Consider the following 13,475-nt stretch of genomic DNA (forward strand, 5'->3'; position numbering starts at 1 on the left):
AAGGGAGTATAAGCGTTTATTGGGAGACTGCTAATTAGAACCAAGGTGTGTGGTAAGTGCAAACCACAGAGACTTCTGTGAATTCTTAATATCCTCTCTTGGTCAGAGCAAATTGGAAAATTGTGTTGCCCAGTTTTCCAATAAGATGTCTATGCTCATATTGACCAATGGCTCAACCCAACTATGGCACATATCCGGTTACAAAAAAGTATTTGTTCTACAAACTGAGGACACTGGAACTTTAAGATTATAGTTCATTGGTGGATAACTTCCACGGGTAACACTTTAGTATGGGGAACATAAAGAAACTTAATGACTAGTGAATTAGTAATGATCAAGATGTCACTTTAGTATGGGGAACATATTCTAAGTAACAAAAACTTAATTACTAGTGAATTAGTAATGATCAAGATGTCACTTTAGTATGGGGTACATATTCTAAGTAACAAAAACTTAATTTAGAGTAATTTAACACTATGAACACTTGTAGTTTTGTGTGTTGTTATGTAAGAACAGACCATATTCATTAAGTGTTAGTAAGGGAGAATAACTCTTCTTGTGGTACCACCACCTTATAAAGGCCATACTAAGCAAAGCATATTGAGATGGTACTACTAATAAGCAATAATTCTGAGGTTATAGAGGGAAAACTCATAGTTAATGGCTTACTGGTTGTATAATAAGGCCATGCAGAATAAGGCATTAATGAGTATGTAATAATGACCAATTAAGAGCCAATATGTTGCTAATTTGCATGCTAATAGGCACCTAATTAATGGTGACTACGTTCCCCATACTAAAGTGTTACCCAACATTTGGTAGGATTTTGCAAAACAAAAACGATGAACTCTGTTGTAATGTAATCCTCTGCTTAGCCCAATTCTTTATTCATAAAAATAGATACTTTAAGTCATCACCCAAATTTGTTGTTTTTTTAAATGAATTTAGATTATACTTGAAATCTTTAAAACTAATCACCGATACAAAAGCTCTAAAGGTTTATGAGGTGTTAAAACAGTTTCCCACTGAATCAGAAGACTGATATCCTTATTAATCCCCCCTTGTATGATGGACTATGTTTTATTATTTTCAATTAGTGCATGTCATGTATTTAATTTATTATTGTTTGTACCCTCATTTTCATAATACATTACCGTATATTTGTCACGTGACATTCAATCTCTATGCACTTCCTGACATACTGTATAGAAGTGTTTACATACTGTTCCCTTTGGCACTTTGGATATCTCTATGTATTTTTGGATGGAATGTATATTTGCCATGTTTGTTTTATAATGAACTTTCTTCAAGAATCTGTACATGAATATGAACAATGTTCTATATATATATATATATATATATATATATATATATATAAATAAAAGCCAGCGGCGCTTACTGGGTTCACATTCGCATAATAATTCGGGGAACTATAATGAGAAATGACAGCATATGCAGATGAAACCTGATTAGTGCCAACTTAAAGATGGAAGCTCATTTGTGTATAATTATACACTGTTGGTAGAACAAGGTGCAGTTGGAGCAGGAGTGAGACTAGTCCAAAGCCACAACAAAGAGGAGATCTGCTCGCGTGGGAATATTATTAGTTTTATTGTCATGAGCGAAATAGGTGGACGTGAAATCGCCGCCATGTAAAGTTATATACCAGTGTTTCTCAACCCAGTCCTCAAGGACCCCCTATCCTGCATATTTTCTTTGCAACCCTGAATAGGTGCCTGTTTGTAGTTATTCAACCAATCAGCAATGAAGTTTGTCAGACGTTGCACACCTTGCATAATTAAGTGCTGCGACATGATTGGTCGAGCAAGTACAAGCAGGGCTACCTATGCAGGGTTACAATGCAAATCTGCAGGATAGGGGGTCCCTTGAGGACCGGGTTGAGAAACACTGGTATATACAATTAGCGTCCACGACAAGTCGAGTCACACTGTGGAACAGGAGGTGGCAGTGGTGAGCGTCAAAGCCGAGTACCAAGCGCCGTCAAACCCAGAGAAGAAGAATCGGGAGCCAGCGGTCAACACAGTCACCTGAAGTAAGTCACAAATTTCCTGTTATTTCTTCACCGGCCTACAAACATGACAGTTTATCCCCCCGCGCCTGTTTTGACAAATATAATATCAAGGATTTGTGTGTTAACATCCAAATAATTACAAAACATTTGTCTTTTTTTTCTTCTTTTAAATCTGGACAGCTAAGCTAACGGAGGCTAGCAGGTTAGGCTAGCCCGTCCCGGGAGGTTTGTCCGTTGGGAAGATGGCCGTCATCCGTATGCTGTTTTCCCTCCTTAACAACGCCCGCGTCATCGAGAAGCTGTCCGAGTCTCGTCCCATCCGCAGAGCGGCCCAGATCGCCGCCTACGCCATCACCAAAGCCCAGATCGTCGGACGGGACACCTCGGAGCGGGTGTTGAGGTCCGACACGCTGCGGCAGGTGCGCCGGGAAACCGAGAAGATCCCCGGGGACGTGGGAGAGATGGGGACCCGCATGAAGAGAGTCGGAGACACGTTTTTCAAAGAGGTGAAGGAGGGACTAAGGGACGGCTCAAGGCGGATCAAGAAGTGAGGAGAGGTCCGAGGACGTTTCCTGACGTGAACGGAAACCCCGCTCTGCCCTTCCCCGATGAGAAACGTATGAACTCGACACAAGCGGACAACACTGAAACCCTTCAACCTCACGTGTCTGTGAATTTTCTCCTTCATCCGGGTCATTCATGGTTACCCAACGCAGTTGAATCAAGTGCAACTGCATATATGCAACTGCATATATACCAGGTCCAGTTGCACTTGATTCAACTCCTTTGGACTTCAACCTCACAACCTCACTGACTGCTGTAACGTCACTGGGTGAAAGACAAAGGAACTGTGATTAATGAAAAAAGAAAACATCAATGGCAACAATTATTGAATGACCAAGCGAAGCTGTAAGACCGTGGTTTAAAGGACAATTCCGTTTTTTTACGACCAGGGTCTTATTGTTGTAGTTTTTGCCATTGTGCATATGGGTTATGATGTAGTTGTACTCATCAGCTTCATTGTCAAGCGTTTGGACACAGCACCACAGCTGGACTGTTTTACAATGGCATCTTATGGTGCAACTGAACAGGTGTCCAAGTGAAAATGAAAGTGCAAGTTAAAAGTTATCAAATATTCTGTCAAATATTCAGTCACATTGCTAAGCTACTTTTGGTTCAACTTGCAGGAATGAGCAGCCTGTACTTGGTGTAGGTTGTAATATTCATCGACCGCCTACCCAGTCAGGGTAATTCAGAAGTCATGGATAATGGGAAGTCATGCACACAGTCTAACTGAGGCTGTGGGGGTTTTTGATGTTGCCGTTTTGGTTGAAAGGACAGGTTTAAGGCTCGTATTCAGTTGCCCCACCTGTTGTAAGGTGATGCCTAGCGGAGGTCCTGCATGCAAAATCTCCAAATGAAGCCAGTGAGTAAATGGTATCATAATCAATATGCATGATGGCGATAACTATGGGAAAGTAAGACCCAAGTTTAAAAACAAAAACACAAACAAACGGAATATCCTTGGATTATGTTGGACACTACTTTGATCCTCACTCAGGATGTTGTGTGTAATATCTGCTGGTATGAACTGACATCAGTTTAAGACCAGACTATAAATAACTATTTTGTTAGCTGTCACCACTGAGCAAGTAATTCATCATAAATAAGGGTGCTAGTAGCTCGGTTGAAATAGGGTTCCTACACACCTTGGAAAACCTGGCATTCAGAGTTTAGAAGTCTACATTCCTTGTACAAAAGCACAAGGAAATGAGAATTTCTTTAAAATGTAATTTTACATTTTGCTTTGAACCCTGATTACATTAAAAGCCATTCATTAAAATGTGAATTAAAAAAAATCAATTTAAAAAATATTTTTCAAACGTCTCTGAAGGAGAACACATCATCCTCAAAGTGCCTCTTATTTATGACTGCGACGAAGTGGTGTGTTTGCAAATTGACGTTACATGGCTCACAGTTGTCGTGGAAACGAGACGGACACATCAGTTGTTGTGTTAACCAGCAGAAGACTATACACACCCTGCTGCTCAAATCACACCACCCCAATCTGCACCCAGCTGCCTCCACACCCAGAGGATGATGGTGTCACCATGTATCATAAAGCCTACATGACTCTGCATTCACTTGCAGGTGGTTCTGTTATCCAGGTGTGGGTGTTCTGTATGTATGTAAAGGTTCAATCATTTTTATTCAAATAAAAAAATGCATGAAGAAGAAGAACACGTGTGCGTTGCAGTATTCGGCTTGGCGTTCAGTCTAAACAATGGGTCGAATGACCCCTGAAGCTTTCCACTGGACAACATGGCTCAAAATGGTATCTGAAGAGATTTTTGTTTAAAGGTACACAGACAAGAAAAGACGACTCTTTCCTAACGTACCCAGAAAAAAAAACCATAAAAATGAGTTTTATACAATTTTTCATCACATATAGCCTCCCAAAGGATTGATAAAGTACACTGCAGTTTAATAATCCATGCAAATCAAGTACGTGTGGATTTTTTTCTATTCATTTGTATTTAGAAAGAAAATATTGCAAAACAAATGAGATGTAAAAGCATCTGATGAACCACCTTTAGAGGACATCTTGATAATTCCTACTCAGAAACAACCACCTCCAGTCTCCTTCGTGCCTGGTCATTAAAAATCATGTTTACCATGTTGAATATATCACTGAAACTTGGTTAGAATTTTGAACGTTAACGTGCCAGTCCTAACATTAACCTCGTCTTCCTGTCGCCCTCAAGACCTACTTTGGGTCCTCCCTTACAAAAAAAAGAAAAGTTAAAAGGTGAAAGTTAAGTTAAAAAATGCACCGTAAACGATTCAAACCCCATGTGACGCCTGCCTCCCCTCTTACACACGACAACGATATAGTAAATAGCAGGTATGTATATGCGAAGGGAGCGATTGGATCGACGATCCGGTTTACATCTGGACTCAGACCGCATGACGTTACCGGGTGTAAATGGGGTCCAATAGAAAGCCAGTTGCACGTGGGGTGTTATTTTGTCAGGCCGTGATAGAGAGTATATTACGTTACAGAATTCCAGCTTGGTTTGGTAACATCAGTTCAATTAGAACCACAAATAAGCAGACTGGTCCCCACAGCGAGGGAAGTGATGGAGATGGGGGTGAGGGAGCATCCCTCCCTCCCTCCCTCCCTCCCTCCAAACGCTCTTTGAGAAGACTAAACAGCTGAACAGGCTGGGAACATTACCGCTGACCCCTCTCGTGTCCTGTATTCAGAATACGAACTGCTGCCATCAGGTAGACAATTAAACAGGATGCCAATTAAACACAGGGAGAGAAGCCTGAGCGGGTATAAAACTCTTTCACCCATCCCTCCATCAGTGATCTCCTGCTAAACTCAGGACATGAGGAGCGGGTGAAATGAGGGGCCTTGTTGCACGTGTCTGAATGCACTTCATGTCTGCACTTGTCTGCGCTCTGCACTTAATGTCCGTTACTGCGCTATAATGTATGTACTGTCATGTGGCAGCCTTTATGTCCAAGACACATTTCCCTCGGGACACATAAAGGGATGTTGAACCTGGGATGTAGAGACACATTTACACAAACCGCAGCTACACAAACGCATAAACTAACTTTTTACTTATCAAGAAGTAAGCTAAACAAATGTCATGAAAACTCTCTATTTTTGATATGATTATTTTTGTCATTGAGGCTGTTGTACTTTATATATCAATGTTTTAGGGTCTTGTTATAATTGGTCTCACACCTTGGTTGCTTAATATTTGGAATACTGTTGCCTCACGACGAAATGGTCTGGGATTCAATCTCAGTTCTTCCGTTTGGAGTTTCCACTTTTCCTCACAAGGGGTTTCCTCCTCCAGCCCAAACCCAAATGCTGTAGGGATGCAAACTGACCTGGAGACTAAATGTCCTTTACTTGCTCTGTGTGTGTGTGTGTGTGTGTGTGTGTGTGTGTGTGTGTGTGTGTGTGTGTGTGTGTGTGTGTGTGTGTGTGTGTGTGTGTGTGTGTGTGTGTGTGTGTGTGTTGGAATAGCAACCTGCCATCTTCCCTGCCTTCTGCTGGTGGTCTGTTGGGACAGCCCCCGGCTCCCATGACCCTGAATTGGATTAAAGTGTAGAAAAAGCACAGAGGAAATATTAATGTCTTTGTCTGTATAACAAAATCCAATTTGCAACTAAGCAACATCACACTCGAGGTCGTGCTGTCCTACTGAATATCCGTGTAACAGTGATTCAGTCGATAATCACAGCCGTGCTGATATTCAGTATAACAGCACGACCCCCAGTGTGATGTTGCTTTTATTCAACAGTTCTACAATCGCCACTTATTAGTTAACAGTAATATGTGACAACAGATTATGATTTGTTTGTTTATTTCATCATTTATATAGCTCCGCCAACAAATAGTCCCACAGCTGCGCTCTTGAACTTGGACCGTTGCCAGGCAACCTGAACGCAATCATTTTCCTTGCTACTTTGTATAGGCGTACACACGTTACCGCTGGCTAGCTACTTTGTATCTTGTACATTAATCCGGACGTTTCCGTTTACTGTGCAACCAGTGAAGAAAGAGTCTGCCGACACTGACAGTCGCCTGGGTGGCATGCGTGGGTCCGATGGGCGGTCAGGCAGCACGTTGCTCCATCCTTTCCTGCTCTCGGTGGACGGTCTCCAGTAGTTTTTTAGCGAGCTTTCCGACGTGCAACACACATAAGTTTTTTTTTTGTATCAATATTGATAACGACTGTTAATGTAGCCCAATTACTGGTTATTAATAGAGCACATGTGCGGCGGAGTGATACATAGAGTTAAAAGTCCCAGTGCTGTTATAGTGAATATCAGCACTCGTGGGAAGCCTCCTGTCCAGCCAAAAGACTTGGCTGGAACGAGCTGTTGTATCATGAACAATATTCATGATTCCAGACAGAAGCACTCCAGAACTCTGCAGAGTGCTCTGGACTTCCAATGCCAACACATCTGGCAGGTCTTAAATTATCACAAGAAACTAACCATAAATCATCTGCCGTGAACGCCGATGTGCCTCCTTATCCACATGTGCGTGGCAGGTGTGATGTTCACCAAGCCCCGTGTGCACGTTCTGAGGGAAGAAACACAAGCGGGATGGTGTAACATCCTTGTGTTGTTGAGGCCGAAGGCGGGGGGAGTATAACCGTACGTTCAGAAGCTGGTTTCTTTTTGAGACGGCGCCGAGGGACGTGTTCCCTGGGCGGTTTGCCCGGCGTTGGTATGCACACATTTTTGAGCCGTCACTCACACTGGTTGAGACAACGTAGGACAGGGGTGTCAAACTCCGGGCCTCGAGGGCCGCAGCGTCCGCAGGTATTTGTTGCAACCGTGCACTACACCGCCTGATTTAACTAATTAGCTCACCTCCTGGATGGAGGAGGGAAAGGAGCTAGTTTAATCAGGGTGGTGTAGTGCACGGTCGCAACAAATACCTGCAGACGCTGCGGCCCTCGAGGCCTGGAGTTTGACACCCCTGACTTAGGGTATAGGTCCCCCCCATCAGCCCTACATTTGCTCCTTTGTCACACAAAGGTCCAACGTCATCCAGACATCTGAAGATGCTCTACATTATATCACACTCACACACACACACACTGACCTTACCACTAGAACTTGAATATTCAAATCATCGGCATGATTTTTCCTGTAGTGACCCGCATGTCTCGCCGTGGGTTCGAGGCAGAAGTGAACAGCGAGGAGGCAGAAAAGGAGCAGTGATGCTGCATCAAAACAACCGTCAAGGTCAAAGAGTGAAAAGCTCTTCACATTATGCTTCCTCTCTCACCAACAGACCCACTGCCGTTTCTTTTTATATATGCAGTATCTCACCATCTTTCTCTTACCCTCTCTTTTTTCTCTCTCTGTCTAACCAGCAGCCGCCTTACAGTGTTGGTTTCTGCACCACAAAGAAAGACTCTCTACTGCCGCTATTTATCAGTCTTTTGTCTCACATCTAGGCACATACTATAAAGCCTATGTAGCCTATCTAGTGTGTGTGTGTGTGTGTGTGATACTTTCTCTTCATGCTTCCCCTCAGTAACAAGCTTAACTCTGTCTTTCAACACTTTCTTTCTTGTCGTTTCACTTCCTGACAAGCAATACAACTGAATGCCCTATCTGTAATCTTACTCATTACCTCTGCAGCCAAACACATACCTCTGCCCCCCCCCTCTGTCTGTCCCCCCCTCTGTCTGTCTGTCTGTCTCTCATGTGTTTCTATCAACTCCTCCATATCCCCCTAGCCGCCACACAGGGGTAGTAGGAAGCAGAAAGTCCCCAGTGAAACAACAATACCTCAGATGTTGTGACATGTCTGTCCATCAAGACAAACAGAAAGACCTCAGGTGCCCTTACCATGAACCTGTCGTCAGTCCACCAACCACGCCAACGGCTATAACTTCTTACGTCCAGACACCCTGAATCACCTTCACCCGTCCTCATCTCTGCTGCTGGGCAGACCAGTGGCCGTCCATCTTTTTTCTTAACCGCCTCACCTGTCTGTCCAGGGCGGAGAGAGAGAATAACTTTTGTCATCAGAATGAATCATCGAACCGCAGACATGGATTAGCATTAACTGGTGTTTCAAGTAATAAACCAAGTGAGCGCTGAGCGTTATTCAGAGTAACTTGGTGGAGTCCGCCTTCCTTTATTGTTGTAAATCATTTGGTTTCAAATACTGAACATTTTGTTGTTGTTGTTGTTGTTTTACCTGCATCGTCAAAAGGAACCCCCCAAAAAAGCAAACGGGCTTGTAACCCACCTATGGTCCACCGAGTCCTCAAATACATTTAGGACCAGTACCTAAGTTCATAGGAGGGGTGGAACGAGAGAATGAATGAATGTAAATAAGCAGCTGGCACTCTGGCTATCCGGAGCCACAGCCTGCTCCGGATATCCAGGCTCAACCAGACTCCCCTGCTGCTCCAGAGGTGCGACGCCCAGACAGGGAGAGACGTTCACCTACACACCTCAGGGATTTTGGTAGTTAGTGAGAGCTTTTCCAGGAATAGAGCCACAATACAGCTCTCATCTCACTGGAACGGCGGACCTTCCAAGTCTGAAAAACAAACATGAAAAGACTTCCAGTAGGACATTAAAATAAAAGGGGGGGGGGGGGTTCCAGAGCATTGTAATGTGATGCACTGTATATTGTAATGTGGTTATTGGGAGTTAAAGCGTTATGGTATTTGGTATTTTCTATAAGTAACGAGTTGTTGACTTAAAGGTGGGGGAGATGTAGCATCCTAGCATTTATACTGTTATTTCCTAACGATAAATACATCCCTGCTAATGGCTACGAAGAATACTAAATAATACATAATCATACTCACCTTGGTTAATCCTGTTGTAGAGTAACGCTATGGGTTATTACTGAGGAGTCCACTAGGCGGCGACATCGTTATGCTGTTCAGAGTGTATGTTCTGTAACCGTAGAGGAAGAGTCACCGGAGTCGGCGTCCGGAAGCTGATACAACGTTGGACGTGCGAATGTAATGGAGGGACGCGTGATTTTTTTTCGTACCCGTTTTCCGGGAACTCTGCCTGTGATTGGCTAGTAGTCATTAACTCCGTTGATTAGGTTGGTTAAGGTTAGGGGTAGGGGTAGGGTGGGGTGGGGTTAGCCGATCAGAGATAGCGTAGGGGCGGGTCTTCCCGGAATCCAGGTGAACGCTCTCTCAACGAGTACTAGCCAATCAGAGGCAGAGTTCCCGGAAAACGGGTAGGGAAAGAAAATGGCGGTGGTGGCGACACGACGTTTGAGATGTTGTGGACAATCCGTTCTTCATAAAACACAACATCTTTTTTTATTATTACGCTTTGTCACTTTGTGTTTTCAGTCCATATGTACCCCAAAACCCGTATGAGATGAATTCACCAAACGTGACGTCATGCCGAGTGACGTCCCCGAGGTAAAGCCGCTGCAGTGACCCGCTGCAGGCAGGGGAGGCGCTCACCACGTGGACCACAGACTCTCCCTTCAGGACGGTGGGTTCAGGGGTGAGCAGAAGGGGGGTTGTGGGTAGACGCGGGGTTCGGGTTTTTGGGGGGTTGTGAGCTAGCATGTCGAGCAGCCCGACTTTATAGTCGCGAACTGTGCACTTCACGTTTAGTGGAGGAGACAGGCGAGCCCACGGCTGCGGTCCAACCGAACCGAGAAGGGGTCTCGTCTCCTGGTCACCGGTTACTCAGCACGCTTCTCTTGCCACGGGGAGGACGCGACTCTGAGGCTCAGCGGAGCTCAGAATTCCTTCGGTCCAGCTCGGTTCTTTTGTTGCGGTCAGTTCGGCTGGCTTGAGTCAGACTGGGTCGTGCCAAGCCATCTCCTTCGTCAAGGAGAATCCAAAATCCAAGTCTATTTCCAGGGAATCCCAAAACCTGGCCAGGACGCTGCCAAAAGCGAGTAGGTCCTGGCGCGCTGGTCCTTGGACCGGCGCTCCCACGTGTGGCACGTACGGGTCGCGTCAGGACACGCTTAAGCCTGTGTTATGGTCGTCCGTGGTGATCACGTGATGGCCACGTAAGAACCGCGCCGTTGCTCGGACGCCGTCATGAGACCGTGATGGTTCTGCGTGGGGTTTACGTGTCGAGATGCAATTCAATGCCACACCGGTAGAGGGCGCTGATTTTTGTAAAGACTGACCGACCGACCGAGACTCTTATGTATGTCGTCGTCAGCCTCGTAGCCTATTTGTTTATCTCCCGGCTATTGGCCTAGTCACAGTGAACGATGGCGACCGAGGCAGAGCCAGATGAAGAGAGGTTGGCGTTGGAGCGCGAAACGATCGAAACCGAGGAAGAAATACTGCTATTACAAATAATAAAAATGGCGGCGTTTCTCGAGCAGAAACCGGAAAAGCGGCCTCCGGCGGATGTGGTTAGTGGACCAATCACAACCAACGCCGCTGCGCTCGGGCTACGTCGCCTCGACGTGCGTCTAGGATTTCGGGGAGGCGCACGTCAGGCCCTTGCTCCCCTGCAAAACAATATTTATCAAAGTTTAAAATTGATATAGATGTTGAATGTTCTTTTTGCCAAATGCTTCCTGAAACACGTGTCCACTTATTCAGCTCATGTCAGTTCACATAAATTCTGGAGAGACTTCCACAAGTTTATCGCTGATTTTGTCTTTTCTGATTTGCACCTTTACTATAAGAATGTTATTTTTGGGTTTCATAATTTTAATCGCAAAGATGGTGATGCATTCTTTCTTATAAATATGCTTTTATTTTTAGCCAAGTTTCACGACGTCATAGTAGAAGTCCCGCGTTAGCGTTCATGACGACGCTGCGTCTCTAACGCTACTGTCGAACGTCTCCCGGGGGGCGGGGCCTATTTCCCTTCTCCAATCAGGTGCCTCGATTTTTTTATGGGCTATATCGATACACTATATCAAGTGTACTGATATAGCCGGTGATAAATCGACATCAAGTTAAAGAATTGACCTACGAAGCAAACAAAACAACAACAACAAAAAGAGCTACGAAGCAAACAGGAAATAATATTAGAAACAAAATAAGTTTAGAGCCCAATTCTCTACTGGGTTACAGGCTGATTCACCGAACCAGCTTTTGTGTGGTTCCTCACTGCTGGGACACGGCAAGTGTGGTTAATTCCATGCTGTCTGTTTGAGCTTCCCTCTCTGGGAGAACATGTCTGCTGATGTCAGTAGGCTCTGGGATATACCCAGAGAGAGGTGAGTCTAGAGTCCGAGGGGCCCCAGGCAGGAAAAACAAATCTCCCCCCCCCCCCCACTAATTCCATCCACTTCTGACTGTTCATTGCCATTACATTCCCCAACCCCCCTATCAGATCATCATTTAGCAGGAGCATTATTCACGTTCCTGCCAGGAACGTGAATAATGCTCCTGAGGAAAAATAAGAAATTGGTATTGGCTGTAAAAGAGCACGCATGTTTAGTCAGCCTACCCCGTATAAATAAAACAAACACGTTTAGCCAGAGATCCTAATTTGAGCTGCATATTACCAGAGAAAACAAATCGCTGTTCATATTGGATATGTTCTTGAAATAACACTAAAATATTCCCTCATTTTTATTTATACTTCTTAATATTCTCCCTATGCACGGTTGTCATCATACAGCTGAATTGGTTCAAACGGAACAGGTTTCACACCACAGAATGGTTTCCCCAACCTGTTCACACAACATTACATGCTAATTAATCTCTGCTGAACTCTCGTGTGTTGTCCTATGTACATTCGTGGACAAGTTAACCCAGCCGGATGTGAAGTGTAAGCGAGTTGGTCCCCGGGCAGCTGCAGGCTTCTACACAACAGGCTCCAACACAACAGGCTCCTACACAACAGGCTCCTACACAACAGGCTCCAACACAACAGGCTCCTACACAACAGGCTCCTACACAACAGGCTCCAACACAATAGGCTCCTACACAACAGGTTCCAACACAACAGGCTCCAACACAACAGGCTCCAACACAACAGGCTCCTACACAACAGGCTCCTACACAATAGGCCCCTACACAACAGGCTCCAACACAACAGGCTCCTACACAACAGGCTCCAACACAACAGGCTCCAACACAACAGGCTCCTACACAACAGGCTCCTACACAACAGGCTCCAACACAATAGGCTCCTACACAACAGGTTCCAACACAACAGGCTCCAACACAACAGGCTCCAACACAACAGGCTCCTACACAACAGGCTCCTACACAATAGGCTCCTACACAACAGGCTCCAACACAACAGGCTCCAACACAACAGGCTCCTACACAACAGGCTCCAACACAACAGGCTCCTACACAATAGGCCCCTACACAACAGGCTCCTACACAACAGGCTCCAACACAACAGGCTGGGTTACATGCAGAGGATGAATACAGTGTCCAATAGAGTAGCTTTCATTCTCTCTTGGGTCCACACTAGTCCACGGCTACTGATGTGCTTTAATGACCCCCCCTCTCTTCTTCTCCCCCAATAGTATCCGGCCAATTACCCCACTCTTTGGAGCCGTCCCGGTCGCTGCTCCACCCCCTCTGCCGATCCGGGGCCTCTTCGATAACACGTGGAGTCGCCAGCTGCTTCTTTTCACCTGACAGTGAAGAGTTTCGCCAGGGGGACGTGGGAGGATCACGCTATTCCCCCCCCCCCAGTTCCCCTTCCCCCCTGAGCAGGCGCCCCGACCGACCAGAGGAGGCGCTAGTGCAGCGACCAGGACACACACCCACATCCGGCTGCCGGAGGTGTAGGCCACGGAATAGACCCATCCGGATGCCCCGCTTTAACCACTGTGATCGTTTCAGTCAAAGGTTGAAAAGATGGCCATTTAATAACCACCGACACCAGGGACCGGTTTCATGTTCGCCGTCACAAAGAGGGGGGGGGGGGCTTCAGTTCATATCATCACGTTAACAAGACG

General features: G+C 45.5%; 1 protein-coding gene and 1 long non-coding RNA gene across 2 annotated transcripts; both read left to right on the top strand.

Annotated features, from left to right (window-relative positions):
- Positions 1–1,905: 1,905 nt before the first annotated feature.
- Positions 1,906–3,826, top strand: ncbp2as2 (NCBP2 antisense 2 (head to head)). Its single transcript, XM_056277515.1, has 2 exons — positions 1,906–2,053; positions 2,213–3,826. The coding sequence occupies exon 2, from the start codon at positions 2,275–2,277 to the stop codon at positions 2,581–2,583; it is 309 nt and encodes a 102-aa protein (XP_056133490.1). The 5' UTR covers positions 1,906–2,053; positions 2,213–2,274; the 3' UTR covers positions 2,584–3,826.
- A 6,214-nt stretch (positions 3,827–10,040) lies between these two features.
- Positions 10,041–13,201, top strand: LOC130108993 (uncharacterized). Its single transcript, XR_008809956.1, has 3 exons — positions 10,041–10,060; positions 11,623–11,768; positions 13,038–13,201. It is a non-coding gene; the product is annotated as an uncharacterized LOC130108993 (long non-coding RNA).
- The last annotated feature ends 274 nt before the right edge of the window (positions 13,202–13,475 follow it).

The sequence above is a fragment of the Lampris incognitus genome, chromosome 3 (assembly GCF_029633865.1).
Source record: "Lampris incognitus isolate fLamInc1 chromosome 3, fLamInc1.hap2, whole genome shotgun sequence".
In the NCBI taxonomy this organism is placed as follows: Eukaryota; Metazoa; Chordata; class Actinopteri; order Lampriformes; family Lampridae; genus Lampris; species Lampris incognitus.